We start from the raw sequence: 27,037 nt of genomic DNA on the forward strand, positions 1-27,037 counted from the left end.
CAGAAGTTATGAGCAAAAACATGCATTTTTCATATCTCCTGACCACTAGGGGGCACAGCGCCGAAACACTGCAGGTAGTCCCAGGGAATGGTTGTTATAAGACCCACCAAGATTGGTCTCAATAGGCCAAACCGTTGCGGAGATATAGCCTCACGTTCACGTTTGCGTGCTTTTCGAAGAATTCGTTCATGAGCTATTCGGAAACGGTTTGAGAAATCAACTTGAATTCCATAACTTTTTGCCAGCATGGTCTGAAGATTATCTGATTCAATTTTCGTGACAATCGGTGCAACGGCCTAGGACGAGTTCGAAAAAGTAGGTTTTATGAACAATTGACGATAGCGAAAAAACTAAGCCTTGCGATTTTTGAATTTCGGTGTCCATTCGACTCGGCATGAGCCAAGGAATCACAGGAAAAAAGAATTTTCATTTTGTGGCTTACGGTTCAAGAGTTATTAGCATCAAGTTTTTGAAAGTTTAGACAATTGGTGGCGCTAGAGAGTTTGAGTTAGAGACTTCAAATTTGCTACGGTTAATGTTCAGACAGTCCTCTATTAGTGTGCCAAATTATACAACTTTCCCGCAATCGGTTCTATGGGCTACCATAGACTTGGGGTGGAAGAAGAAGAATAATAATAAATATAGCTGCAAGCAGCAATTACGGGGCCAAGCACTCCAACGGCAAATGTAGGAGCTAAGCATCGCATGAAGCATCACACCAAATTCATTAATGAGCAATAACAGCAATTTTGGAATTATTGTAATTGAAATGGCAAAAAAAAATCATAATACCACCTCTAGTAGCATGATTACTTGGCTTATCAAGCTTGACCAATAGGTGGCACTGTTATAAAATCAATTTGGTGTACTCTGTGTGACTTTTCAATGACACACACAAAGTTTGGTGTCAATATGCCAAAGCATTCCAGGGATACAGCCTCAAGTGTCATTTTCTCATTGTGCCTCAAATTCGTCGATGTGGTATGCGAAAACGGTTTTGTCTATCGACTCAAAAGCCATAACTTTGAGTCAGCATAGTCTGAAGATCATTTGATTCGAATTTGGTGAAAATCGGACCTACGGTTGATGAGGAGTTCGACAAAGTAGGTTTTCAACATAAATCAAAATGGCGGACCGGAAGTTCAGCTTACTATGGTATATTTGGTATCTATGTTATCGGCATAAACCAGGGAATATTTTGAGCCCAGTTCCATTCGAATGGGCTAATGCAATAAAAAGTTATTAGCATTTTTACAAGTGTAATTATTCATGGTTAATGAATGGTTTATTACTCTTGACCAATAGGTGGCGCTGTCACCAAATTTCTGTGGCATGGTCAGTGTGAGGTGGCGATGACACATACAAAATTTGGTGCAAATATGTCAAAGCGTTGCAGAGATACAGCCTCAAATGCATTTTGGCACCCTTCCAGCAAATTCGTTGATGCGCTAAATGAGAACTGTTTCGTATATCGACACGAAATCCATAACTTTTTGCCAGCATGGTCTGAAGATGATTCACGTCAAATTTGGTGAAAATTGGACTAACGGTCTAGGAGGAGTTCGAAAAAGTAGGTTTTCAACATTAAGCAAAATGGCGGACAGGAAGTATGGCCAATTTTCACATAATTGGTATCAATGCTCTCGGCATGACCCACAGAATATAGCGAGACCATTTTAATTTTAATAGTCTAAATTATTCAAAAGTTATTAGCATTTATGTGATATTTCATTATAACTATTGGCCACAAGGTGGCGCTGCCACCAAACTTTTTGAGTACCTTCAGGGCATGGAGCCGAATATTTTTGTAATTATTTGCGAAACGATACGATGCTGCGTTCAAAAAATACAGCATTTTAACACATAATTCAAAATGGCCGACGCCTAAAATGGCCGACACGGGAAAATTGGATATCATTCGACTCGAGATGACTCACTGAATCTAAAGAGACCAGTTGTGTGATTTTTGGCCAAACCATTCAGAAGTTATAAGCCAAAATATGCATTTTTCATATCTCCTGACCACTAGGTGGCGCTGTGTCGAAACACTGCAGGTAGTCTCAGTTCATGCTTGTTAAAACACACACCAAGTTTGGTCTCAATATGACAAACTGTTGCCGAGATATAGCCTCACGTGCATTTTTGCGTGCATTTCGTCAAATTAGTTTACGTGTCATTCGACAACGGTTGGACGAATCAACTTGAATTCCATAACTTTTTGCCGGCCTGGTCTGAAGATGATCTGAGACAATTTTCGTGGCAATCAGACTAACCGTCTAAGACGAGTTCGAAAAAGTAGGTTTGTCGAATAATTGAAAATAGCGAAAAAACTAAACCTTGCGATTTTTGAATTTTGGGGTTCATTCGACTTGGCATGAGCCAAGGATTCAGAAGAAAAAAGAATTTTCATTTTCTGGCTTACGGTTCAAAAGTTATTAGCATAGAAACATTGAAAGTTTGGACAAGTGGTGGCGCTAGAGAGTTGGAGTTAGAGACTTCAAATTTGCTATAGTTAATGCTGGGACTGTCCTCTATCAGTGTGCCAAATTATACAACTTTCCCGCAATCGGTTCTATGGGCTGCCATAGACTTGCGGCGGAAGAAGAAGAAGAAGAAGAAGCAGAATAATAATAATAACGCCAACGGAAACAATAGGTGCCTACGCACCTTCGGTGCTTGGCCCCTAATAATAATAACGCCAACGAACACAATAGGTGCCTTCGCACCTTCGGTGCTTGGCCCCTAATAATAACGCCAACAAACACAATAGGTGCCTTCGCACCTTCGGTGCTTGGCCCCTAATAACGCCAACAAACACAATAGGTGCCTTCGCACCTTCGGTGCTTGGCCCCTAATAATAACACATTCTATAATAATACACATAAATAATACTCAAATAAATGTTTTTATGCAGGTCAAAATTCAGTGGCATGAATTTTGTGCTTCTCTGACTCTCAAAAGTGGAGTTTGAGCAGTCTGAGACTGAAAGAGCCTTCTTTATTGAGAACTTCAGTTCTGTTTTTTATTTAAGTACAGTTTTGTTTTGTTTTACACACAAACTCACAGGTATGGTATGCATGGAGGCTCCACGTCTGCTAGCGCCGCTCTATACGCTCTGAAGGACGACGAGCTGTCAATCAAGGTGCAGTACTCCTCCAAACCCTGGAAACAACAGAGACAGATGTTAACAATTGGGTGGTTTTCTTCCGTTGTGTTAGCTTTGGCAGTGAGAAGGAAGTCAGACTGGTGTGACTGACCTCAGACGTCTGTTTCTGCCATTCCAGTCGCCTGATTGGTGCAGAGTCCAGCGCCGAGAGAATCGCCAAATAAGAGTTGAAGTTATTCAGTTTCCTCAAGTGCTATGAGCGAGACAAAACCATTCAATCACTCAGACAACACAGAGATTGTCTGGTCTGGTAATGTTCACATGTGTTACCTTCATGATTTTGATGAATTTGAGCAGCAGTTTCTCTCTGTCCTGAGCTTTCTCCTGCTGGATGATGATAGAGCGCACCCTAGTGGACAGGAGGAATCACATTTCACTACATATGTAGAAGGGCATGAGGGTGAAATATAGTTACAGTTTGATAAAAACTATTTTCATATCATATACAAACAGAAACTATGATTCCTGATCGCAGCCTGTCAAATTAAAAGTTAAGTTTAACTTGAAGAAATTGTGACAAATATTGCTATTGTACAGTAGATCATACTTTTCATGGTAAATAATATTTACATTTTTTTGCGAAATATTGAAATATTGTCTTTCATGTTTTAATTTGAACAACAAACCTTTGTTTTGCATCACTTCTCTGTTAAAAATAAAAGTAATTGTTACATTTTAATTTGATTACATTAAAAAAATATCAATTTTATTTAATGTTTGAAGCATTAATTTGAACACCATAATTTTAAACATAAATTTTCATTAAATTTAAAATAAAGAAACATTACAACAGCCAACACAGAATTTCTGGCGGAAAAAATAATAACAATAAAAAATAAAACTTCAAAGGGCCATATTAAATTTTTTACTTTTTTTTTCTTTCTTTTTTTCTTTATATATATATATATATATATATATATATATATATATATATATATATATATATATATATATATATATATATATATATATATATATATATATATAACATTATATGTTATATATATATTTATATATATATATATATAACATATATATAACACAATATTTATATAAATTATTAAATTGTTTTATGAATTAAATTGATTAGACATGTATTTTTTATTTTTTTTTATTAACATATAATTAAACCCTTAACCCATTAAAAATGTACCTTAACATTTTTTTTTGAAATTTTGAAAAAAAGATTTTAATAGGGCTCAAAAAAAAATTTTTGTTAAACCTTTAATAAACTGCTTTTAAATTGTATCAGTTTAATGATTTCAATTAATTAAAAATGCTTTTTTATAAATAATATTTATAGTTTAAAATGGATTTCAGTAAATTATTTTCCCGAATTTTGAAAGAAAAATTGCTATAAAATGGATTTCATAAGGCCCTACACATCTATATTAAGTTTTAGAGAAACTGCAACTAAAATTGTGAGTTCAAAATTAATTTACACAATTCCAGACCCTCAGAAGCAGTCCTTGTATAAGCCAGGGTACTTGAACAACTTTGTCTGCTGGAAAACTGAGCGTAAATCCAGCCAATCACATACAAGCATGCTGTTTTAAGATATTTTTGTGTGCAATATGCATATATAGAGAACATGCATCATTTTGAAGGCATAGCAGATTATCAGTAAACATGTACCAGTAGCTCATGTTGTTAAAGTGCTCTGTAAACTGGGTCAGATTTGGACTTTTCTCTTCATTCTGTTCCTTCGCCCAAAGCAGCACCTCAGGAATCTGAAGACAGAGATGACGGTGAGAACAACAGGTGTTACTTTTTATACTCACAGATCTCACAAATCTATATCAGGTAAAACAGTGTCTGTGTGTGTGTGTGTGTGTGTGTGTGCGCGTGTGTTACCTCAATCTTGTAAAACAGTTCTGCGTCCAGCAACGTCAGCTGATCAGCGACCTCATGACTGCGGAAATCATGCAGCGTGCCGGGCCTGTGGAGAAAGAGACGATTAAACACACCGATGAGAGCCGTCCCGATGACCCCTGAACTTTGACCTTTACCTGGCAGAGACGCCCCGCGCGGCGAGAGGTTTGAGCATGTGCATGTGTCGCAGGAGCCTCTTCTGTTCCACTTTATCGAGGATGTTCTTTCGCAGGACCCTCGCCAGACTCAGCTCTCCGTTACAGACCAGCCGGAAGACCAGATCCATCAACTGCCTCAGGATGTCCTCGGTCAGCTCCACCAGACTGACACACACACCACACAGAGAGGGCGATCAATCTCACACACACACTGCTGCTCAAAAGATTAAGGTTAGTAACATTTTTATTCAGACTAATTCATTTATTTGATCAAAAGTGGGAGTAGAGATTTGAAATTTTGCAAAAGATTTCTACTTCTTTTGAACTTTTGTATTCAATATTTTGCAGCACAACTGTTTCAACATTGATAATGATGACAAATGTTTGTTTTGCAGCAAATCAGTATATCAGAATGATTTCTGAAGATCATGTGACACTGAAGACTGGAGAAATGATGCTGAAAATACAGCGGTGCATCACAGAAATAAATTACATTTTACAATATATTCACAAAGAAAACAGTTATTTTAAATTGTATAAATTTTTCACAGTGTTACAGTTTTTACTGTATTTTTTGATCAAATAAATGCAGCCTAAGTGAGCAGAAGAGACTTCTTTCAAAAACATTAAACAAATTGTTAAATGTTACATAAAATACAGCTATTCAAAATGAAAGTATTATATATATATATATTTTTTTCTTTTGTTTTCTCAGAAAAATCTCCTGTGGACTGGTGTTGAAAATTAGCATGCGTGCTAAAACACTTAAACAAGTGCATATGGTTTGTCGAATGTAACTGTGATGTCCATGTTAAATAGAAAATTTTATATATATACACACATAACAGACAAAACAAATAGGAACAATATTTAAATTAATCAGTTAATAATTTAATCCAATATTTTTGGATCTATATTTTCTGAATGAACTGATTAGTTGGAAGAAACATTTCTTATTATTATTAGTCAATTTTGATCAATTTAATGTGATCTTTCTGAATATATTTGTTAAATTATTATGCATGAATAATAATTTATTCATAATAATAAAAAAATATATATTCAGACAGATCACATTAAATTGATCAAAATTTACTAATGATGATAAGAAATGTTTAAACAATTAAACAAATCACCATGAAATTGTTTAAGACGTTGATATTCGTGATTAAGTCTCGTATTGTGTTTCTGGCAGATCAAATATTGCATTTACTGCAAAAATAAACTGAAAACTATTTTTTTCTTTAACTTGTTATCCGGCCTTTTGTTAGTAGTATCTACGTAAACAGAAACCACATGCATTGACTCACCAGAGTTCATCCACGACTCTCACCAGCACAAAGAAGGTGTTTTTACTGACACGCTTCCTAAAGGTGTCCGGACTGTGACAGAAGCGAGTATATGTGCCGCGGAGTTAAGAAAACACACACCATGCAAACTGACTGCTACAAACAGACACAGATCAACGCCCCAGCAGAAAGGATATCTGTAGTGTAGTTTTTTAATCAGGTCTTCGGGCGATATGAAGGTTCTGTAGGTGGTGAGAAAAGCCTCGCAGTAAAGCACCAAATCTACAACAGACAGATGTGATTACTATGCACTCAAGATACACACATCACACAAACACTGCAGGAATCAACCAGCCTACAGACACTCTAAAGGCTGATTAAAACAGAAAGCATGTGAATTACCTTTGCGGTCTGTTTCTGTAGCGTGAACTAACAGTATATCACCAGAGCCGGCTCTCACATCAGGACCATCATCATTCTATCAGAGAGAGAGAAATATTACTGCAGCCAACTGAAGTCCGGCTGCCCATCGCAGCACTGCACCAGCTGACGTCTCTGTGTGTGTGTGTGTGTGTGTGTGTGTGTGTGTGTGTGTGTTTTAGATTTGCATCAACCACTACAGAATTACTCTCTAAACACTGGAGGAAACAGGCAAAAGCTCTGACCTTGTCAAAAAACACAAAACATCAAATACACACATGCAACAGATTTCCAACATAACTCTGTTAGCTTAATTCCTATGTGATTCCAGTAACAGAGCATATTTTTAACTCAAATGTAATATTTTTTGTCAATCTTTTGATTTAGATTGATAAGACATTTAATAAGCAGAAAAATGAACATGGCATGCGGAATTAATCCTAAAGTGATTTTATTTTGCAGTTCTGATTGGCTGATTGTACATCACATACATAATTATGCTAATCTGATTGTCAATTTACATACTATCTGTGCCTCTCTACAGTTTTGTCATCTGTAAAGTAAGCACTAATTCAGTTCTAAACAATTTTTGTTTAACCAATGAATCTCCATGAACTGTTGCCCTCGCATAAGAATAATTTCTTTATGATGAAATAGTTTATATCTTTGCATAAATTTTTTTATTATTATAACATTTATATGACTTAAGATTTTAAGAATTTTCAAACTTTTCTCAAAGTGGAAATTTTAAAATATGAACGAAATACATGCACGGTGTAACACATTTAAAAATAGCCATATTTAAATGATGCATAAATTGATAAATAAATAAATGCATAAAACAAAAAAATGCATGATAAAATCCATGCATAAATACACAAATAAATCCATGCATAAATGGATAAATAAATGCTTAAACTACATAAATGCATTTAGAAATGGATAAAATAAAACCATGCACCAATGCATAAATAAATAAATGCATAAATCCAGGCAAGAGTGGACAAATAAATTCATGCATAAATGCATAAACAAAAGCATGGAAAAATAAATACAAATAACCAATCAAATCAATGCTAATATTCCCAGGTTTATCATGATGGTGTTCATCCTGGCTTTTGGTTTGAGCGGTTTAAACAGTATTATTACCTCTGCTTTGAGTGCGATACGGTTCATAATCTCATTATGATCAATGAGGGACAGTTCATCAACATCATTGATCTGACCATGACTGGGTTCCTTCGGCCTGTGAGCGAGAGAAAACAATATTTACAAATCTCAGACCTGTCCATATGACGGCAAACACACACACGTACAAAGACTGGAGCACAAACCTGTCCTTAGACAAGGCTTCTTTGCTGTTGGAGGTGGGTATGTGAGGGGTGTGGTCCTGAAGCTCATCTTCACATGATGAGGGGTCCTGAAGAATTCAGACAAATGTATAATTGCACTCCAAACACATGCACACACAGCTTAACACCATGACACGCATACTTACAGCGCGGTGTGTGTTTTCTCCATTAGCCTGTGTGGAGGAGTAAAGGTTCACATACTCTCCCTCACCGCCTTCATCAACACTTTCACTCTAGAGCAAAAACAACAGAGACAACCGCCACAGATCGGTCAGACAGCCAGCAAATACTGACCATGGGAAAGTTACTCATGACATACACTAAGAATGGGAATTCTGTGCTAAATACCATTCGAATTACCATCAAATTACAGATGTCTCTTTTATTCACTCTGAAAACAAATGATATGACGCAGTGTCTATTGAGCACTAGATGGCGCTCGTGTACATTAATGTAAATTCACATTCACAAAGACCTTCACTTAATCTGAAGGTCCACATTGTATTTTCAGGAAAATTAGAGATAAAGTTAAAGGTAATTATGCATGCGTGTGTTTTTCACTCCTTTTGAAAATATCTTTTGTGGGGGAAAAGTCATTCATGCTTTATCTTTAATTCTAGAAATGCAATACATAAAGTTAGGTGGTGATTATGATTTGATTAATTCATAAGTCCATAACATGTGTGTGAGTTTTTGAGGGTGTGTTTACCGCAGAGGTAAGAAGTGAATCAGAAAGAGAAGACTCAGACGGAGGACAGACGGCCAGAGAGACCGGAGAGCTGGTCAAGGACCCGTTAGAGACACCCCCACCGTCTAGAGCTCTGCCGGCACTGGTCAAACCAACCAGGTCAGAACTCTGCGATCGGTCGAGACAGAAGAAAAAGAGAAGAAATGGGAGAGGAAAGATGGAATCAGAGGAAGTATATGGAAAATATCTGAAAGGGAAGAAAAAGATTGGAGAACGGAGAGGGAAATATGCTGATTTTGTGTAAAATACTAGGACACAGAGTTATAAGTAAAAAAAGAAAAAAACCTCCATCACACAACACAACACAACACTGGACAAGTCAAATCCTGGCTGAACTTCCGGATGTTGCTCAGAGGGATTACAGCACCTGCAGGGACTCGCCCGGATCACCAACAACATTCCAGATCATCCCATCACACACACACACAGCAAACATGGTCCAACATGTTTCCCCGAGAGATCGGGAAGAGCATCCCCCATTCTATTCTGTCTGTGACATTCAGGAATGTAAGCGTTCCACAGAGACTCAGAAAAGGGAGTGAGGAAGAGAGATAGAAAGAGAAAAAACATCCATATGGTTCCTCACAATCTTTCACACACACACAGAAAGAGGTCACTTACTCACCAAAATGTTGAACTCTTTCCTTAGGCAAACACACACACACACGCTCACATAAACATCATACTGCTTCTGCTCTGACCTCTAAGGTCAGGGGTCAAGAGCACAGAACATTCCGGGACAATTCCCAGATTCCGTTAGCATGACAAACTAGTCCCTAAAAGTCATCACCAGGGAAAATAATTCCAAATAGCACCTCGTGATAACCATCAATAATAACCAGTGTTATGTTATATAGTATACTATTATAGTTTTTATTTATATCAGGAGTTAGCTTTTATTTTTATATTTTCAGTTTTCATTTTAATTTCAAGTTGTAAATTATTTTAGGTGCTATTAAATATATATATATATTTTTCAAATAATTACATTTTTAAATATAGTTATGTACCTTTAATTAATAATTATATTTATTTTAAATGTAAGTACTTTAATGAAATTAAGAAATACTGCCTTTGCCACTAACTGAAATAAATGAATCAAATATTTAATTTTGATTTGATTTTAGACTTATTTCAAATAACAAACTTTTTTTTTTATAGTTGTAGCAAACCAAAACAACACTCCTAATAATAAAAGATTCTCCGCAGTCCATTTACAGTGTAGCAGTTTTTATAATAAATATAAGAAAGTCATTTTATAAAAACTATAAAAAGTTTATATAATAAATACATTTTACATACAACTATATTTATGTTTTTTTTTTTTTGTAAGGCCAGAAAAATCATTAAATGCTGGAAACATTACACGTCATGCATTACTAGTCAGGACATGACATACATTAGTGTGTTTTTCCAGGTGATGCTATCAAGAATAAAATCTGAAATTCTAGACAGAATATCTCTTCTTCATTCAGCTTAGATAGACTCATGTGGGAAGAGCTTAGACGCACTGCGGAAAATCTCTGATAAAATCTCTCTATTTTTCCTTCATATAAACAATGACGCATTCTGCATGATTTCAATAAATAATACAACTTAAAAAAACAACTCTAGAGACAACAAGATACTGTTAAATAATTCACCTCGTATACAAAACCAAAATTTATGCCAAAAATCTACATTTTGAATACAACCACTTCTGATGCAATGAGCAAAAGCCTCAAAAAACAAGCAACTGAAAGTTAGTCAGTACATCATCATAAATGCAGGGCATCCATCAGCACAGACCCAAAACTCAGTTTTAATGCTACATGAAGATTAAACAGCATTTTGATAAGCTCTGGACTTAAACTTTAAACCCAGATAAATAGATAAATGAATATTAGATAAGCTTTTAGACATAAACTTTAATTCAGCTTCAGTTCTTGTTCCACCTCACCCCCCCCCCCCCCCAAAAAAAGGGCAAAGTGGACTCCGTAAGTCACATCTGAACAATGGTTTAATAACCAGCCCAGAGAGACGTGTGGAAAAAAAAAACACACACCCCACACAAAATGAGCAGAACACACTCAAAACAGATGAAATACAAGCAAACCTACAACTTACCAAAAAACATTCTCTTAATAAGAATGAATTTAATAGCACAGAAATGTATTCTGCTCAAGAATGACACTTTAACTGTTAAAAATGTTCAAATTATGACTAATTATTAAAATATTTTGTACATATCTGAAGAGGGAGGATAAAATCTTTAGGAATTGTTCACATCCTGACTCCTCAACACTCACCACAGGTGTGGTCAAAGAGGCGTGGCCACTGAGGAAGGAGTTAGACACTGATAGGCTGAGACCAAGAGCAGGCTCCGCCTCCTCCAGAAGCCCAGCAGGAGGAGGGGGAATTGAAAAAGAGGAAGAGGAGGACGAAGGAGGAGGAGGAGGAGGAGGAGAAGTGTAGGAGGCCTAGAGCGCAAGAGAGAAAGAAGAGAGAGAGAAAAGGAAAAATGAAATCAGGTTAAAAAGAAAGAAAGGCAAAGTGAGTTAAAAAGTAGAAAATGATTTAAAGGCAACATGAAATTTATTTTTTATGTATACCATTATTAATATGTCATGTAATTATGTATTTACATTTAATTTGTATTTTATGCTTAAATTATATTAGATATATCTTTCACGGATGTAATAACTTGAATTTATTTAGTAAGAAAGTAAAAAGGGTCAATTTGGATTTCCATGTTACCTTTAAAAAAGAAACTGGAAGAAAAGAAAAGAGCACCAGAAGAGAAGAAAACTATTAACTACAATATTTTCTATATATATGAATTTTAAAAAGTATTTAATTAATAATGTAAAATATATACATATATATTATATATATATATATATATATATATATATATATATATATATATATATATATGTGTGTGTGTGTGTGTGTGTGTGTGTGTGTGTATATATATATATATGTATATATATATATATATATATATACATATATATATATATATATATATATATATATATATACATATATATATATATATATATATATATATATATATATATATATATATACATATATATATATATATACATATATATATATATATACATACATGCATACATACATACGCACACACACACACACACATTTATAAAAAAAATATTTTTTTATTAAATTTTTATTATATTTAGATTTATTATAAATGTATTTATGACTTTAATTATATATATATATATATATATATATATATATATATATATATATATATATATATGTGTGTGTAATTATTTTTATAGATTTAAAAAATATTTTATAGATAGTTTATAAGTTTGCAGCAGCAAAGAAATTATAAGGCAAGGTGAAAATAAGAGAAAGATGCTGCTGTGACACAAATATCCCACAGCATGTGAGTTCCTGCTTTGGAACCCAATCTAATCTGTATCTATTTAACAAAAAGCAAAAAAAAAACACAGTTAATCCGTATTTTCCAGTTGACTTTCCAGTGACCCTGACGTGGCCACCAAAACCATCACGTGTTGCCTAGCTAAAGAAGTTCAGTTTGACCTCTGACCTGCTGCAGCTCACTGATAAGACGCATGCACATGACCAGAACTCACCAGCTGTCTCTGTTTGGGAGGCAGCGCTGGCGGAGGGACGGCTTCGTGGACGGAGTCGGAGCTGCTGTAGGAATCGTTGACGCCGTAAACCTCCTGAAAGCGCTTGTTCCTCCGCTGCTCGTAAATACTCTCGTTCTGAGGCATCTGGTAGAAGACGGACGGCTGCGGTTCAGAGTAATCCTCCACAAACTGCATGTACTGGAGGACTACAGAAAAAGAGTTACACGCTTGAAAAAGAGCTGTTTTCTAGATTTCTATTTCTAAAACATTTTTTTATTAATAAAAACATTAAATACAACATTTATGTAATAAAGAACTATTAGGATAAACAGTTAAACAATGCTAGATTGTTTTAAGTATCATTTACATTTAAAGACAGACAATGAATAATACTAAGTACATATGTATGTGTGCACACGTGTGTGTGTTAATACATATATGTGATGTGATCTAGGAAAACCCAACACATGGTGAAATAGTTTATTTTCTTAGGTTTTACCATATGAAAGCCCCATATCAAGCCCTTTCCAAAACGGTTTTCATTTTGTCCATAGCTTGAATGTAACAAAAGTTATGTCTACGTTATGTAAAACGGGTTTAAAGTGAGACGGGTTTCACTTTCACTTAACGACTGCTGTCTGTCAGGAGCGCTATACTGCATCATTACACAAACAGACTAAAATTAAGAGGTCCTGAAGAGGACAGTTCTTCTTACTGTATCAAGATGAGCCGTCTCTGACCAATAAGAGAATTTTGCCAATATATTTTCAGAGATGATAGACAATTTGTTATAGAATAATAATTGAATGAAACCCTCATTTTGACAAAAATTTTTTAGAATTTCCTGAAAATGTCCCAGCGTGACTTTCAACAGGTTTACCCAGATAGCATCACATATATATATATTAGTGCTGTCAATTGATTAAAAAAAATTAACTAATTAATCGCACAATTTTTTAAAATTAATCGCGATTAATCGCAATTAAAAGACTGAAACTTTTTGGATATGTAAATGTAAAATGTAAATAATTCATGTAAACTCAAGACAAAGAAGCTATTTAAATTCAAAATATGATTGTTTATTGGAATTTTTGTTTAACTTGTAACACAGATTTTCTCTTGTAAACAACATACCTGCAATAAACCATCAATATCCTCCAAATTAACTGTTGGCTTGAAAGCCATATTTATTACAGAAATAAAAACACAGGCATGTAAGTACCATTTGAATTTCAAAACAATCAATGCCAATAAAAAACAAAAATGATTTCCATGTTGAATTCTAAGTGGACTGCAAAAAAATTCCAAAGTCATTGCCAGTGCTTTAAGTGGGCCGGTATGCACCCATACTCAGTACCACCACTTCCAAATATAGCTCTTGAGCGTACCGCCACCTCTCCATGCGCCCAGAACGTGCTTGTAGCGTACCGGTACGCTCATTTGGACATCTGTTTTAATAGAGGTTTTAATCTTTTACCTGCACTGCCGATTTTCAGAGCGCCCTTCACAATGCAAGCTTCCTAATTCATCCCACCCAGAGCAGAAACTACATTACCCATTCACCCTTAAGTTATACAAGTGAATAGCGCATGTGTCGCTTTTCCCACTGTTAAGTGTCAACAACTCAATGTGGCCGGAGAAGGTGTGTGAAACTCGTTGTGAGTTATACTAAAGCAAAATCTTGAGTATTTATTGTCTGATAAACATTAAAAACTGTCTGCGGAGGTTGAGTCGTCCTGCAGCCCCCGCTGGCTGTTCATTGGCTGCAGCATCTTTTTTCTAAGTTCTAAACGAATACCGTAGACGGCAAGGCACAAATTTAGATATTCATTTATGTAATTAATCTATAGCCTATGCACAAAGACAATATGATCTTTTTGTCCCCTTTTTGTTTTAAAGCTTGAGGAAGAGAGAGAGCGCAAGTTGCTGCAGCTGCGAGGAGGACAGTGATGCACGCGCACAGGAGTGATTGACAGTTCGCGGCACTGTGTACAAAAAATACTCCGCTACACAATTATTTAGTTATTTTCGTTTAAGCTTATTAACGTTAGCGTTACAGAAAGGTCTGATTTACGCACTGTTACAGTCATTGTTTTTTTGTTTTTTTTTAAACAATGACATTTGAGTTCATGATTTTAATGTTGCTGTTTCTTGTGGCAGACTAAATAAAGAGTAATGTTTCTTGTGGCAGACTGAAGAGTAATCCGGCAGAGTTTTATACTGAAACTTTCCGTCTAAAAGTCCTTCCTTGGTCTTATCCATATTTCTTTGCACGTTGAACACACATAGGCCACAACTGGAAATAAAAAAAACTGCAACCGCGTTAATTGCGTTATTTTTTTTTAACGCGTTAAATATTTCAAATTAATCGAATGCGTTAACGCGCTAATTTTGACAGCACTAATATATATATATATATATATACCCACACATGTTTCTGGATGGTATTTCAAGAGACCCACTTAAAAAACAATCTTACTCTGTTTGCCCTTCTTCTCTGGCAGCGGCGGAGGACTGTCAGTGTCCGTGCAGTGTGAGAGGTCGTCTCCGTTGACCTGCGGCAGCAGCGGGAACGGCGGAGTGGCCTGCTCCTCTTCTGACAGGTTCTCGTAGTGCGATGGGAGGCGCTCGTAAAGAGGGTACGCCGATATAATCGGCGCAGACCGCCGCTGCTTCTGTGGGAGGGCGGGAGGAAGCACGCTATTGGTCGGTCCAGGTGTGGGGGGCGGAGTCCAGTACTCCGGGGAAGCCTGATTGGTGACGGGAGCGCTGAAACGTGGGTGGGCGGGGACATGGGCGGGGCTTAACGACGGAGACTCCCCGTGGCATTCTGGGAGAGGGCTCAGACTGCTACCAGTGCCTGTCGGAAACGGTAAAGGCTCGGAATCGGATAGATCCTGATGCAGGAAGTCATAATCTGGATCGTATCCCTCTAAAGACAAAGAAAGAGAGGATCATATACTGGTAAGGGTTCAAAAACCTTCAACTTTTATTTGTAATAGAGTTTGCATACCTAGTGTTTCACAGCTAGTGTTGCGCGAGCACTGGCCACTGTCTCGCTCCAGAGATGAGAGCTGCTCGACGGACTTACTGAGTTTTCCCATACTGTTGCAGGGAGAAAGACGAGGCGAATCTCCGTCATATGACTGGCTCCCACCGGAGAAACGCCTCTGGAGGAGATCCACGTCAAACTCCTGCTGCTTTAAACACAGATCACGTTACCAAAACATCGTTGCTCTAGGTTATGACACATCCATTGTTTTAAAAGAATTCTCTGAATGCACACTGTAATGACATGCAAAACTATTATATGTGATTTTTCAATGAAGTTTTGAATGTGATTTTCTTATTATACGTGGTTTTGAATTTTGCATGTCTCTATGAAGTTTTGTGCTCTCTCTGTTTTTAGTTTAATGAGCTTCACTGGCATGACAAAAACTGCACATTTGGATTTCTAAAGCAGTGCAAATCAAACTAAATAGCAATAGTGCAAATGGTTAAATAGAATTAATGTAAAGGAAAATTGAAATAAAAAAGCACAGTGCCATCTCAGAGAGGTCAAGGGTCGTGCTCAGGTGATGTACCTGTCTCAGAGCTCCAGGAGGCAGGTTGGGACCACATGGGACTCGACTCATCGGCGCTACCACAGCAACACGTGTGGGGGAGGCGGCCGACTGTCGCTTCTTGGGAGGCAGAGCGGGCGGGCTACAGCACAGTATGCAGAAATATGCAAATGAGCTCACAAGCATGAAATCAACAATGTAACAATGTCAAATGAAACGAGCACAGACAGTTCACACACAGTTAGTGAGGGTCTAGCCTGGAATTTAATTGGACACACACACATAAAAGTAGCACAGCAGTGGAATGTGTGGGCAGTGAGATCTTGGGTTTCCCTGACAATTCTTTACACTTCAATGAAGCTCTAGCGGGTAACCATGGCAACATTAGAATAAACGAATCATAGAACACCCAGTGGGAGGGATTAGAGCGGGATGCAGTGCTAGTCAACAATCCTGACGGAATGCGCACAGGATTCCATTCAGAATGTTTGGAATCATTTGAAAAAAATATGTAAAGGACCCAATTGGGAATCAATTAGAATCTTTAAGGATTTAACTAAATACAACTGAATTTTTAACAGGAGTTCAAGAATACTGTCAGACTACTGGACGTTTAAATGGATACTTCACACAAAAATTTTAATCTGTCTTCATTTATCTTAGTTGTTCTAAACCTGTACGAGTTTCTTTTTTTGTTGAGCACAAAAGAAGATATTTTTATAGAATGTTGGTAACCAAAAATTTGATAATAGCCATTGATTTCCATAGTATTTTTTCCCCTACAATGGAAGTCAATGGCTACTGTAAACTGTTTGGTTACCAACATTCTATAAAAATCTCTCTTTTTTTTTTTTGGTGCTCGACAAAAGAAAGAAGCTCATACAAGTTTGAGACTGAATAAATTATAACATTTTAATTTGGGGGAAATAGCCTTTTAATGGGTTTATTTTACAGTATTTGAAAAATCCTGAAAATAATATTTTGACGTACTAAAGGAGAAATTGATCCTATTGAGTATTATGATGTTCATATTTGAACTGAAACTAAAACTTAAACTAAAACAAATATTGTTTGTGAAAATGTTAACTGAATTCAAATAAATATATATTTCAGCCAGTTTTATTTATCAACTTTAATTATATTCATGTACTAAAATAACTAAAACTAAAATAAATTCAATACAATCTATAACAACATACATATAAAAAAAAACAATATATACTAAAAATTATGGAAACAAAAAAATTACTTAATTTTTAAGTACAATTAACAGAAAATGAAACTATAAAATGAAGGAAAAAACTGATAAAAATATGAATAAAACTAGAATGGATCAATGATACTAAAAAAAAATCGGTGAAGAAACTATTTTCACTCAGACATTGCTGGTAAATTCAAATAAATATTACAAAGAAATGGCAAGTAACACGTTGAATTAAACATGAAATTTAGAAAATTAAAAACACTGAAATAGTATTTTTATTCTTTTTATACCGTTTTATACATTTTACACTTCTTTTCAGTATGTGTTGTAAAATAAGCCCATTAGGATTCTACAAATTATTTGAGAAATTCCATTCACATTCTTTTAGGATTTACAGACTAGTCCTCATTGGTCAGCCATGATAAATACACTGCAATCAGGCTTTCCAATGATTGGCCGTCACTCTGCAACGTGCAATCCAATTGGACACACACCACCACTCAACCGCATGCAGCTAAGTGCTGCCGTCCAATCAGGTGTTGTGTCAAAATGCACACAGAAAACACCATTGGCTAACGTACGTTTCCATCGTCGTGGCCCTCCGCTGCCCGGCAACAGGATCGGAGCACAACTGCATCCTTTTCCTGGCCCAGGACAACCAAACGATCACAGAGTACAGAGAAAGAGGATGAACAAACGATTCCAGAAAAATAATGCACAAAAATGGATGAAAGTGCAGAAAAGACAGAGATGATGTGTGTTTGAAAGACACGAAGAAGATTTCAAGAAAAACAGATACAGTGGTTGAAAGAATCACATGGTATATAACAAGCTAAACAGACAATAATAAGAGCTGATGCTATATATAATTTTGCGCAAATTGAAATGAGGCTGTGAGGGATGGAAGTACAGTTCATTCAATATGTCTCGCTGAGTTTAATAATGGCTGATACTGATGCAAAATGATGCAAAACTGAGTGCATGGGGCTGATAGTCAATATAAGACTATCATATATTCAAATATTAGAGAAACACTGATAATACGTTAAATTTTTTTGCAGGATATTTACAATATTCCACTTAAACAGTTATTTAATATTGGGTTTTCTACTAAAATTAGAACAAAACAAAATTGATAAATTAAAAAAGGCTATACAATAACTTGACATGGCTACAATTATTAAAGATATAAATAATTTTAATTAATGCAAAATAAGATGTACATTACATTTTTTTATTCAATTAACATTTGTCATAATATTAACTGAATTTTCATATATATAAAAAAAAATTGATATTGAAAATTTGATTCTGGAACAAAAAAAGTCCCTAAATATCGGATCGATTTATTGATGCATTAATAGAAAATTTACATTTAAACAAATTTCTATTGCAACAACAACAATTCTGAGAATTAAATGTGACTTGCAGAAGTGTGAGATTTTGAATAAATTAAAACTGTTTTCACTGATGTCGTATTAAATATGCTATGTTATCTGACTTACGTAAATAGCTACCATGATTTCATACACGCTCCACATAAAACTCTTCTCATCAGATGGTAAAAATGAACTCACAAACAACCAGATGTGACCTTTGCAGACAGTGTATATGATGCAGTTTTACTACTACATGTCTCTAATCACAGATGAAAAAAAGTAAACGGAAAAACAAACTTCTGCTTCGGAAGCCAAGCGTCACCGAGAGAGGATGCTGTTAGAGGATGCGCGTGTGTGTGTGCATGTGTGTCGGATGTGTTCTCATTCAAATATATTTAGATACTTGCTTATGGAAAAAAGCAGGTTTAAGAATGAACATGACTCATCTGTGGGAAATTACCATCACTAAAGATATTACATACTACAACTGCCTAGTACATGCTAATATACTTCCTAAGTATACACTACAGCACACACTAGCTAGTGCACACTAAAGTACACTTGATGTTCACCTCATCAATGCATCCTACACACTACACAAGTTTACCTCAATCTGTCAGCTGTAAAGGAAACAGTGAGGTGTTAAATGAATTGGGACACAACCAATATGTAGGCCTGTTTGGAATGGCATACTGAACTAACATCTATATGTATTCTGGGCAACTACATTTACTAGAAAGCAATCCCACAATGCAACAAGCTCAATCTTTTGATTTCAAGTGTGCTAAATTAACCTAAAAGTAGTATCTACTTTTTTTTTTTTTTATAGAGAAACTATCACTTTTTTTCTTTTAGTTTTCTGAAACCACAAACAACAAAACTTTCATATTTCTAAAGCCATGCCCCCTCACCTGTGCTCTGCCAGTTTAACTTCAGGTAGAGGAGGTTTGGGCGGAGCAACCTCTTCCTCTGACATGTCAGTCAAGCTGGCAGTGGGCGGGACAATGGGCGTGGTCTTACTCAGGATCGCCTTCTCTCGCTCGGTTAGAGGATTTTCACACACACTAAGAGACGAACATTATTAACTGTCACTATGCAAAATTGGTAAATTTATATCAGCATTTACGACTGTACCTCTCTGTTTTGGACAGAGGAAGTGCTGGTTTGCTGGGGGATGTCGGTGATGGTTGCTCCTGTTTCTCTATAGTGAGTTTCACTAGCTCCTGTTACAAAAACACAACCTTGGGTTATAAATATGCCTGTGTTGTTTCAACCTTGTCAAAAATGCACTTTTCATCCTCTCACCTTCACACCATCCAGCACAGCTTTGATCACCGTGGTGACAGTTGCCACAGTGTCCTTGTCGTCGAGGTCGATGCCCTCCAGCATCACCCGGTCGGACCAGCGAATGAGATTCGCCAAACTCTGATAGACGCGGTTATGACAGGAGGACACTGCCGAACTGCGGTTAGAGAGATGGATTTTAATTTAAGAAAACTGGAGTGAGGGCTGCATGCAAAGAAAACCATGACATTACCATGGTACATATCCAAATACCATGTTATTATTGTTTTCTTAACTCACCTGTGCTGTATTCGAGCCTCTACATGCATCACCGGCAATATGGCCTCCAATACTTTACTAGCCGAACCAGGAAGCATCTGCAAAACCTTCGCGTCTACGTTCATCTTGTCCACAATCGTCTTAAAGTAACGTAGAGCACTCACCACCTCCTTTTCCTGTTCCTCTAACCGACTCACCTTCTGTTGAAAGACAGAGTACAAAGCTGATTTTTAGGGGAATAGAGCAGCAACAGACTTAATGTAGAGTTGAAACAGGGCCGTTGTAGTGTTAATATACAGCTAAGAAGCTGTGGATTCAAACTTTATAGAAACAGAGCAGCAATAGAGCTACTTTTCGACTTAAAGTATACAGTTAACGTTTGCTAATAGAGCAGCACTGGAGTTGCTGTAGAGTTAAGTGAGTGGTAATATAATTAATTTGTAATGATGCAGAAAGGTTACTGTAGAGTTCTAAGGATGTAAAGTCGATGTTTACAGTGATAGAGCGGCAACAGATTTACTGTGGAAATAAGATAGAGCAGCAGTATAGAGAAAGTGTGGATGTAACCTTTGCAGAGGCAGAGCTTCAGAAGAGCTACTGTAGAACGTATAATTTCACAGACAGTTGCAATAGAGTTGAGTTTAGAGTTTAAGGTATAAAGTTAATATTTCCTGTGGTAAATGAGTTAATATTGATCTAGAGCGACTGTAGAGTTACTGTATAGTTGAGAGAGTTGTGTTTACATTTAGGTAAATGTATGTAAGTGGAAATTAATGTTCACTGATAGAGCAACACTAGATATACTGCAGAATTAAGAGTAAAGAGATTAGCACTTTTATAGAGTGACTGTAGAGTTACTGCACTGTTGAGAGGGTTGTATTTAGCAATGATTATGTTAGGAGCGTGTTTACTGTGATTGAGCACCAATAGGTTTACTGCAGAATAGAGAATAGAGTTCAAATATATTAATATAGAGCAACTGTAGAGTCACTGTACTGTTGAGATATTTTTATTTAGAGTTACTGTAGAAGTAGGAGGTTGAAACGTTAACGTTTAAAGCAATAGAAAATCAGTAGAGTTTGAAGTGTGGAAAAAAATAATATTTATTAATGTAGAGTTACAGTAGAGTAACAGTGAACCTCAAAGGGCGTAGATAGAAGTGCTGTACCTTGTTAACAGGTTTCTCTGGAGTCGTCACTGTAGGCTCTGGCTGAAGCTGTCTGCTCTTCTTAGATGGAGTTCGTTTAATCTTCGGGGAATGAAATTTCATCAATTTCATTGTGAAAGAGGAGAGGTGAGACTTCTGGGATTCTGGAATACAACAAAACAAAGGATACGTTCAGAAAACAAGCAAACAAAATGAATAAAAGTAGTGATGTTTTTCATCAAAAAATCTTTTGTCACAGACCAAAAAAAAAATTCAGACAATTCAGTAAATTAATTCTGGTTTCATCTCTGACAAACTCACAGCAGTGTTTCGGTTATCACAGAGATGACAGATATGTTTAGAGAGACGATCTTTCACTGAAAGAGGAGGGTGGGATATTTACAGCCTGCAATCAATGTAAGATCAGAGTCATTTTATATAATCAACACAATTTAACTATACAAATAAACATACACAAGCCTCGCTGGTGATAAACATCACCAAAAAAAACGTTCTCCCACAGGCAATTACATAAACTAGAATCCCCGTCTGTGGGGTTTTATCATAATTGGATTTTTATGGGCCATAATTATAGAGAGAAAGAGAGAGAGACACTGCGCACATAAGCAGCTGGTGTATTTCTGAATTTATCTCCCTGTCCAAAGAAAGATCTGCTGTTAAGAAATACTCTCATGTGTGATGCTCAATTCCCATTCAGCCACAGACACAAACTCAGCACAGCTCATTCAGAAATGGTGATGATTATGACGTCACAGCAAATGAGGTGATTAACATAAGACTGCCCAGCTTTTTACACAACAATAACGCAGTATTTAGGAACTTAAGCCCATTGTGAAAAATAACAGTAAGAAGTAATGCACTTTGTAGTGTTCATCTAATCATAATAGAGGTCGAAATCTTAAAGGTACAGCAGCAAAACACTTTTAAAAGTGTGTAATTTCCAGCATTAAAAAACAAAATAGTCAAAGACTGTGGAATATGATGTTAAAAAATGGTGTTTTAGTTCAAGAAACCTAGAATGACATTCAAAAAAATTCAGAAAGTTTTTTTTTTTAAGTGTGTGCTTATGGAGAAGCCACTGTCATACAAACTTTCTCAAAACACATGCATGCACATTTGACCTCTTGAGAAAAAAACACTAGACACAGAAGTGCGTGTGATTCTTGGGGGCAAAAATGCAGGAAATGACATGCCATGTGTGTGTTTTGGTGTGTATATTAACAGCCATTGTTGGAGACAAGGGCTCTGCCTTTCCGTTCAATGCGTGCTCAGAACAATGCCTTCTGGGTAAAACGGAAAAGTCACATTGTAACTAACATGGGTGGAGCCATTATGCTCTAATACACACACATACAACTCTTAATTACCCTTACACAAACACACACACACGCACGGTGGGTGTATTAAGGCCTGTAGGCTGACAAAAAAAGCAGTGGAGCGTGGGTAATGTAGTATTCTAACACAATCACAGCTAAAATCCATACTACAGATCCATATTACACACCAGCGCTCACCAGTCAATCTCTACAACACAACACCGAGTGTGTCACACAAAGTTAATGTAGTTATGACTCAATTCAAAAGAATGATTTTACATGCAGTGATGACTAACAATCTCTATTATTACAGCATCACTAATACACTATAAAGTTTTTGTAATAAGTTTTTTTTTTAGTTTCCATTGTCATTTAATACCTGCGATTAGATTTGGAAAGATGCATAGATAATGGAAGGTCTAATTGAAATGCATTATGGGTAACCCTGTGTCTGAGTAAGTGACTGTCCATTAAATTCCACTAAATGCAGAGTATTTCAACAGTCAGGCTAAAGCACTGCTCTGAAAGTTCAACTGTAGCACACTTTCCTCGCTCATTCTGCCTTGGGGAGTGTCTTTAATGGAAGGCTGATGATATAGATCGGCAGAAAGCATCAGATAGTAGCTACGTCCTTCAAACCATGTCCACTGCAGACTAATGGACACACGTGTCTGAACACACGGGCAGTCGCTAGAAAAATTAATTCAGGAATAGGAAGCCACAGCCAAATCCTGCATCACTTCCTGTCCAGTGACCCCTCAGCAGAGGACTGCATTCCCCGATCTCCGGTTCAAGGTATGCTTCAGCAAGTAAGTATGAAAGTATGCACACACACATACACATACAATTACTCCTAACTCATGTCACCTGCAGGTCACAGCCACCACTTCCTGCTTTGGCTTCAGACCTACCCATCAACTTCCTGTCTGGCTCCAGCGAACAGGAGCACTTCCTGTGCTGCCCATCCTCTTTACAACAAAGAGCGCTGAACTCTGAACACACACATACACACTTATCTCACATCATACATAATGAAATTGGTAAGAGCTTGTTTTTGTTTGTTAAATCACAAACTTAAAAAAAATAATCACAAATTAGTCAAAATGATTAGGTGTACGCTGATATAGAACATTGTTTATTTTTTAGATTTTTTGCTTTGTAAGCAAAAATTATTACTAGTAATCAAATTTGAAGTAACTTATTTCAATAAAGCCCTAAATATAAGATTTAAATATTAGTAGCAGTATTAAAGTTTGTTGCCTTTGAAGCTATTCCATAATGGATACAGATTCAATATTCAATAACTACCAACATTTAATAAAAATAAAAAAAAACTACTAGACTAAATATCATATTTACATAACTCTATTATAGATTCATTAAGTGTACTTGTCATAAAAAATGTAAAAGCTAAATAAATGGAAAAAAAATTAAATATTCTGGGTCCTTCTTAAAAAAAAAAAAAAAAAAAAAAAAAAGCCTCTCAGAGGTCATCATCTCTTAAAGTATAAAACAAAAACAATAAAAATAATAAAGAATGCTAATACTAGTAGTATTTAAGTGAATTTACTAACCTTTGTTAATGCTTTAGCAAACATTCACTAACAATGAGCAAGATTTTTTATTATTAATCCAAGTACAAAAGTCCTTTAAAGTATGTTTTAATAAGAACTGTCTCAAAGTTTAATAAACAAACAAATATAATACCAATATGTATACATACAATACAATACAATACAATAGATACACAATAATAATAATAATAATAAATAATAAAACTAAAAAAATATTTAATATATCAATATGGTCACAAATATATTCTGAATATTGTGATATTTAAAAATGACATACTATTCTGATTTTTTTTAAAGGCATGAATTCATGTCTATGACTGTGAAGCCTCTTTACTGTGAGTTTCAGAATCATAATTAGTGGGTGTCAAACCAATTAATTAGTTTAAAAGTGATAAAGATCCTGACAGGCAAGAATAAAAATCACTTGAGTCAAACGAGTGTAAAGTTGCACTATGTGTCCCTGGACCACAAAACTAGCCTAAAGTGTCAATTTTCCGAAATTGAGATGTACACATCATCTGAAAGCTGAATAAATAATCTTTCCATTGATGTATGGTTTATTAGGATCAGACAATATCTGGCGAAGATAAAATTATTTGAACATCTGGAATCTGAGGATGCAACAAAATCAAAATACTGAGAAAATCATCTCTAAAATTGTGCAAATTAATTCTTAGCAATGCATATTACTAATCAAAAATTAGATTTTAATATATTTACGGTAGGAAATGTGCAAAATATCTTTATGGAACATGATCTTTACTTAATATCCTAATGATTTCTGGCATAAAATAAAAATCAATAATACTGACCCATACAATGTTATTTTGGCTATTGCTACAAATATACCCCAGTGACTTAAGACTGGCTTTGTGCTCCAGGGTCACATATAACACGCTCTTGTGAGAGTCTCAGATGTAGGCATGAATCTACCCACACAATCTGATAGGAAACGCTATCAAGCGAATCATAAATGAGCAGCGAAGACGACAGGAGGAGGAGGAGGAGGAGGAGGAAGAAGTGGGTCACTGGAGCAGACTTACTTAAGTGTGTGCCGCCAGCCGAAGGACAGCAGACAGCACACAGAAAGAGTTATATGAACACGCTTACTAACCAGGTTCACAAGTGTGTGTGTGTGTGTGTGTACAGGATTTAGCTTCAGGAAAGAACTTCGTAACCAAACCATCATCCTTTACACAAGGACACACAGCAGGGCTCCAAAATGAACAATAAAAGACATCAACTTTCATTTTGATGTCACAGGGTTGTTAAAGGGATATAAAATTCTGTAACTTGCTCACCCTTATTCGTGAGGAAATTATACATTGGCGCATATAAAATAAAGATGTATTATGCTTTCTGAATTCATTTAGTAAAAAATGTGTTACTAACAAAACTTTACGTGGTCTTTTTCTTACTTAAAACATCCTAAAGAAACTTGATGTGCCAGTTTGGTGCAAATGAAGAAGAAAAAAAAAAAACAGTGAAACAGTGATACACTTTATTCAGGATTTTTTGATGAATAGAAATTTCAAAAGAACAGGACATTTCTGAAGTAGAAATGTTTTTTAAATTTAAAATACAATTTCACCGTCACTTCTGATTAATTTAATGTTTAATTTAATTTAATTTAATTTAATTAATTTAAAGTTTCAATGTAAAAAAAAAAAGTTAAAGTTGAGAGACTTTTATTTAGAGTTAAAAATCCAGTTTGATTTGAGAGACAAGTGTTCATTGAATCGATTGTAAAATCGATTTTGTATGTCTAAATACGTTTTATATGGAAAATAACACCAAATATAGGTAAATCCACGGACAACAGGCAGGACGAATGTAAAGACCAATATTTCTGATGATTTATTGGCGGGAAGTTACGTGCGCAATGACAAACAGGAGTGCAACATTCTCGAAAAACAATAAGCAGAGTGGACTGCCATAATACAAAACATTTACTGCAGGCTTCAACATGGCTGTGTTTACGATTAGAAATGTCAACAACAACACCAACAAAAAAATGCATACGTAGACGATTCTAGCCCAAATCTGTATCTATATGCATGAGACTGTCTGACTACCGGCAGAATTCACATTTCGGTTGTAAAAAGAGAAACACTGTGCAGAAGTATTATTTGCTGTTATGCGTGTGTGTCCGAAGCTGCGGTTGCTGTGTGATGCGTGTTCCAAAAAAATACACACCTGGATGCGCTCCGATAGAAGGCCGTTAAAATCAATTTCCTATTTTCATTTTCGAAACTTGTGTTGGTTGGTCCAATCGATTCGTGCAATAGATTTTCGAACAAAGTGACAGTTCACGGTTTTAGACTAGACGGGAGAAGGGATGGGAAAAGATCTGGGCACAGTTTTTCCAGAACTTCATGCCAATTTAAAGCAGTGTCAAGCTGTTTAAATTTATTTTTTAGATGTATTATTGTGCCGATCCCATATGACTTTGAACAGTGACCACGAACATTTAGTTTACTGCAGCTGCAGCCATCATTATCAAGCGCGAACCATTGACAGTGAATGAGAATATTAGACGAAGGGAACGCACAGGCCATAGTGTGACATCCGTGTAAACATAGATGACGTCACGGGGGTTTTTATTAAAGAAAGAAAGTAGCCTTCGTTTGTATGTAGGCCTAAGCAAT

At 35.9% G+C, this 27,037-nt stretch overlaps 1 protein-coding gene across 5 annotated transcripts in view; it reads right to left on the reverse strand.

Moving 5' to 3' along the window:
- LOC127985854 (rap guanine nucleotide exchange factor 1-like) overlaps positions 1–27,037 on the reverse strand; it is a 60,319-nt gene that overhangs the window by 24,846 nt on the left and 8,436 nt on the right. Inside the window, exons 2-25 of one of the 5 annotated variants that reach the window (XM_052588038.1) lie at positions 21,500–21,642; positions 20,353–20,531; positions 20,074–20,230; positions 19,903–19,991; positions 19,680–19,832; positions 17,971–18,033; positions 16,207–16,327; positions 15,636–15,819; positions 15,102–15,554; positions 12,623–12,828; positions 11,294–11,464; positions 8,967–9,113; positions 8,404–8,490; positions 8,240–8,325; positions 8,055–8,151; positions 6,888–6,963; positions 6,679–6,767; positions 6,507–6,595; positions 5,176–5,361; positions 5,021–5,105; positions 4,802–4,896; positions 3,437–3,515; positions 3,258–3,359; positions 3,065–3,162 (exon numbers count right to left, since the gene is read on the reverse strand). In XM_052588038.1, coding sequence (XP_052443998.1) covers positions 3,065–3,162; positions 3,258–3,359; positions 3,437–3,515; positions 4,802–4,896; positions 5,021–5,105; positions 5,176–5,361; positions 6,507–6,595; positions 6,679–6,767; positions 6,888–6,963; positions 8,055–8,151; positions 8,240–8,325; positions 8,404–8,490; positions 8,967–9,113; positions 11,294–11,464; positions 12,623–12,828; positions 15,102–15,554; positions 15,636–15,819; positions 16,207–16,327; positions 17,971–18,033; positions 19,680–19,832; positions 19,903–19,991; positions 20,074–20,230; positions 20,353–20,531; positions 21,500–21,642 — 3,235 coding nt within the window. Of the gene's footprint in view, positions 1–3,064; positions 3,163–3,257; positions 3,360–3,436; positions 3,516–4,801; positions 4,897–5,020; positions 5,106–5,175; positions 5,362–6,506; positions 6,596–6,678; positions 6,768–6,887; positions 6,964–8,054; positions 8,152–8,239; positions 8,326–8,403; positions 8,491–8,966; positions 9,114–11,293; positions 11,465–12,622; positions 12,829–15,101; positions 15,555–15,635; positions 15,823–16,206; positions 16,328–17,970; positions 18,034–19,679; positions 19,833–19,902; positions 19,992–20,073; positions 20,231–20,352; positions 20,532–21,499; positions 21,643–27,037 lie in introns of all 5 variants that reach the window. The other 4 variants (XM_052588037.1, XM_052588040.1, XM_052588039.1 and 1 more) reach the window with 4 other exon arrangements.

Source organism: Carassius gibelio, chromosome B21, assembly GCF_023724105.1.
Source record: "Carassius gibelio isolate Cgi1373 ecotype wild population from Czech Republic chromosome B21, carGib1.2-hapl.c, whole genome shotgun sequence".
NCBI lineage: Eukaryota > Metazoa > Chordata > Actinopteri > Cypriniformes > Cyprinidae > Carassius > Carassius gibelio.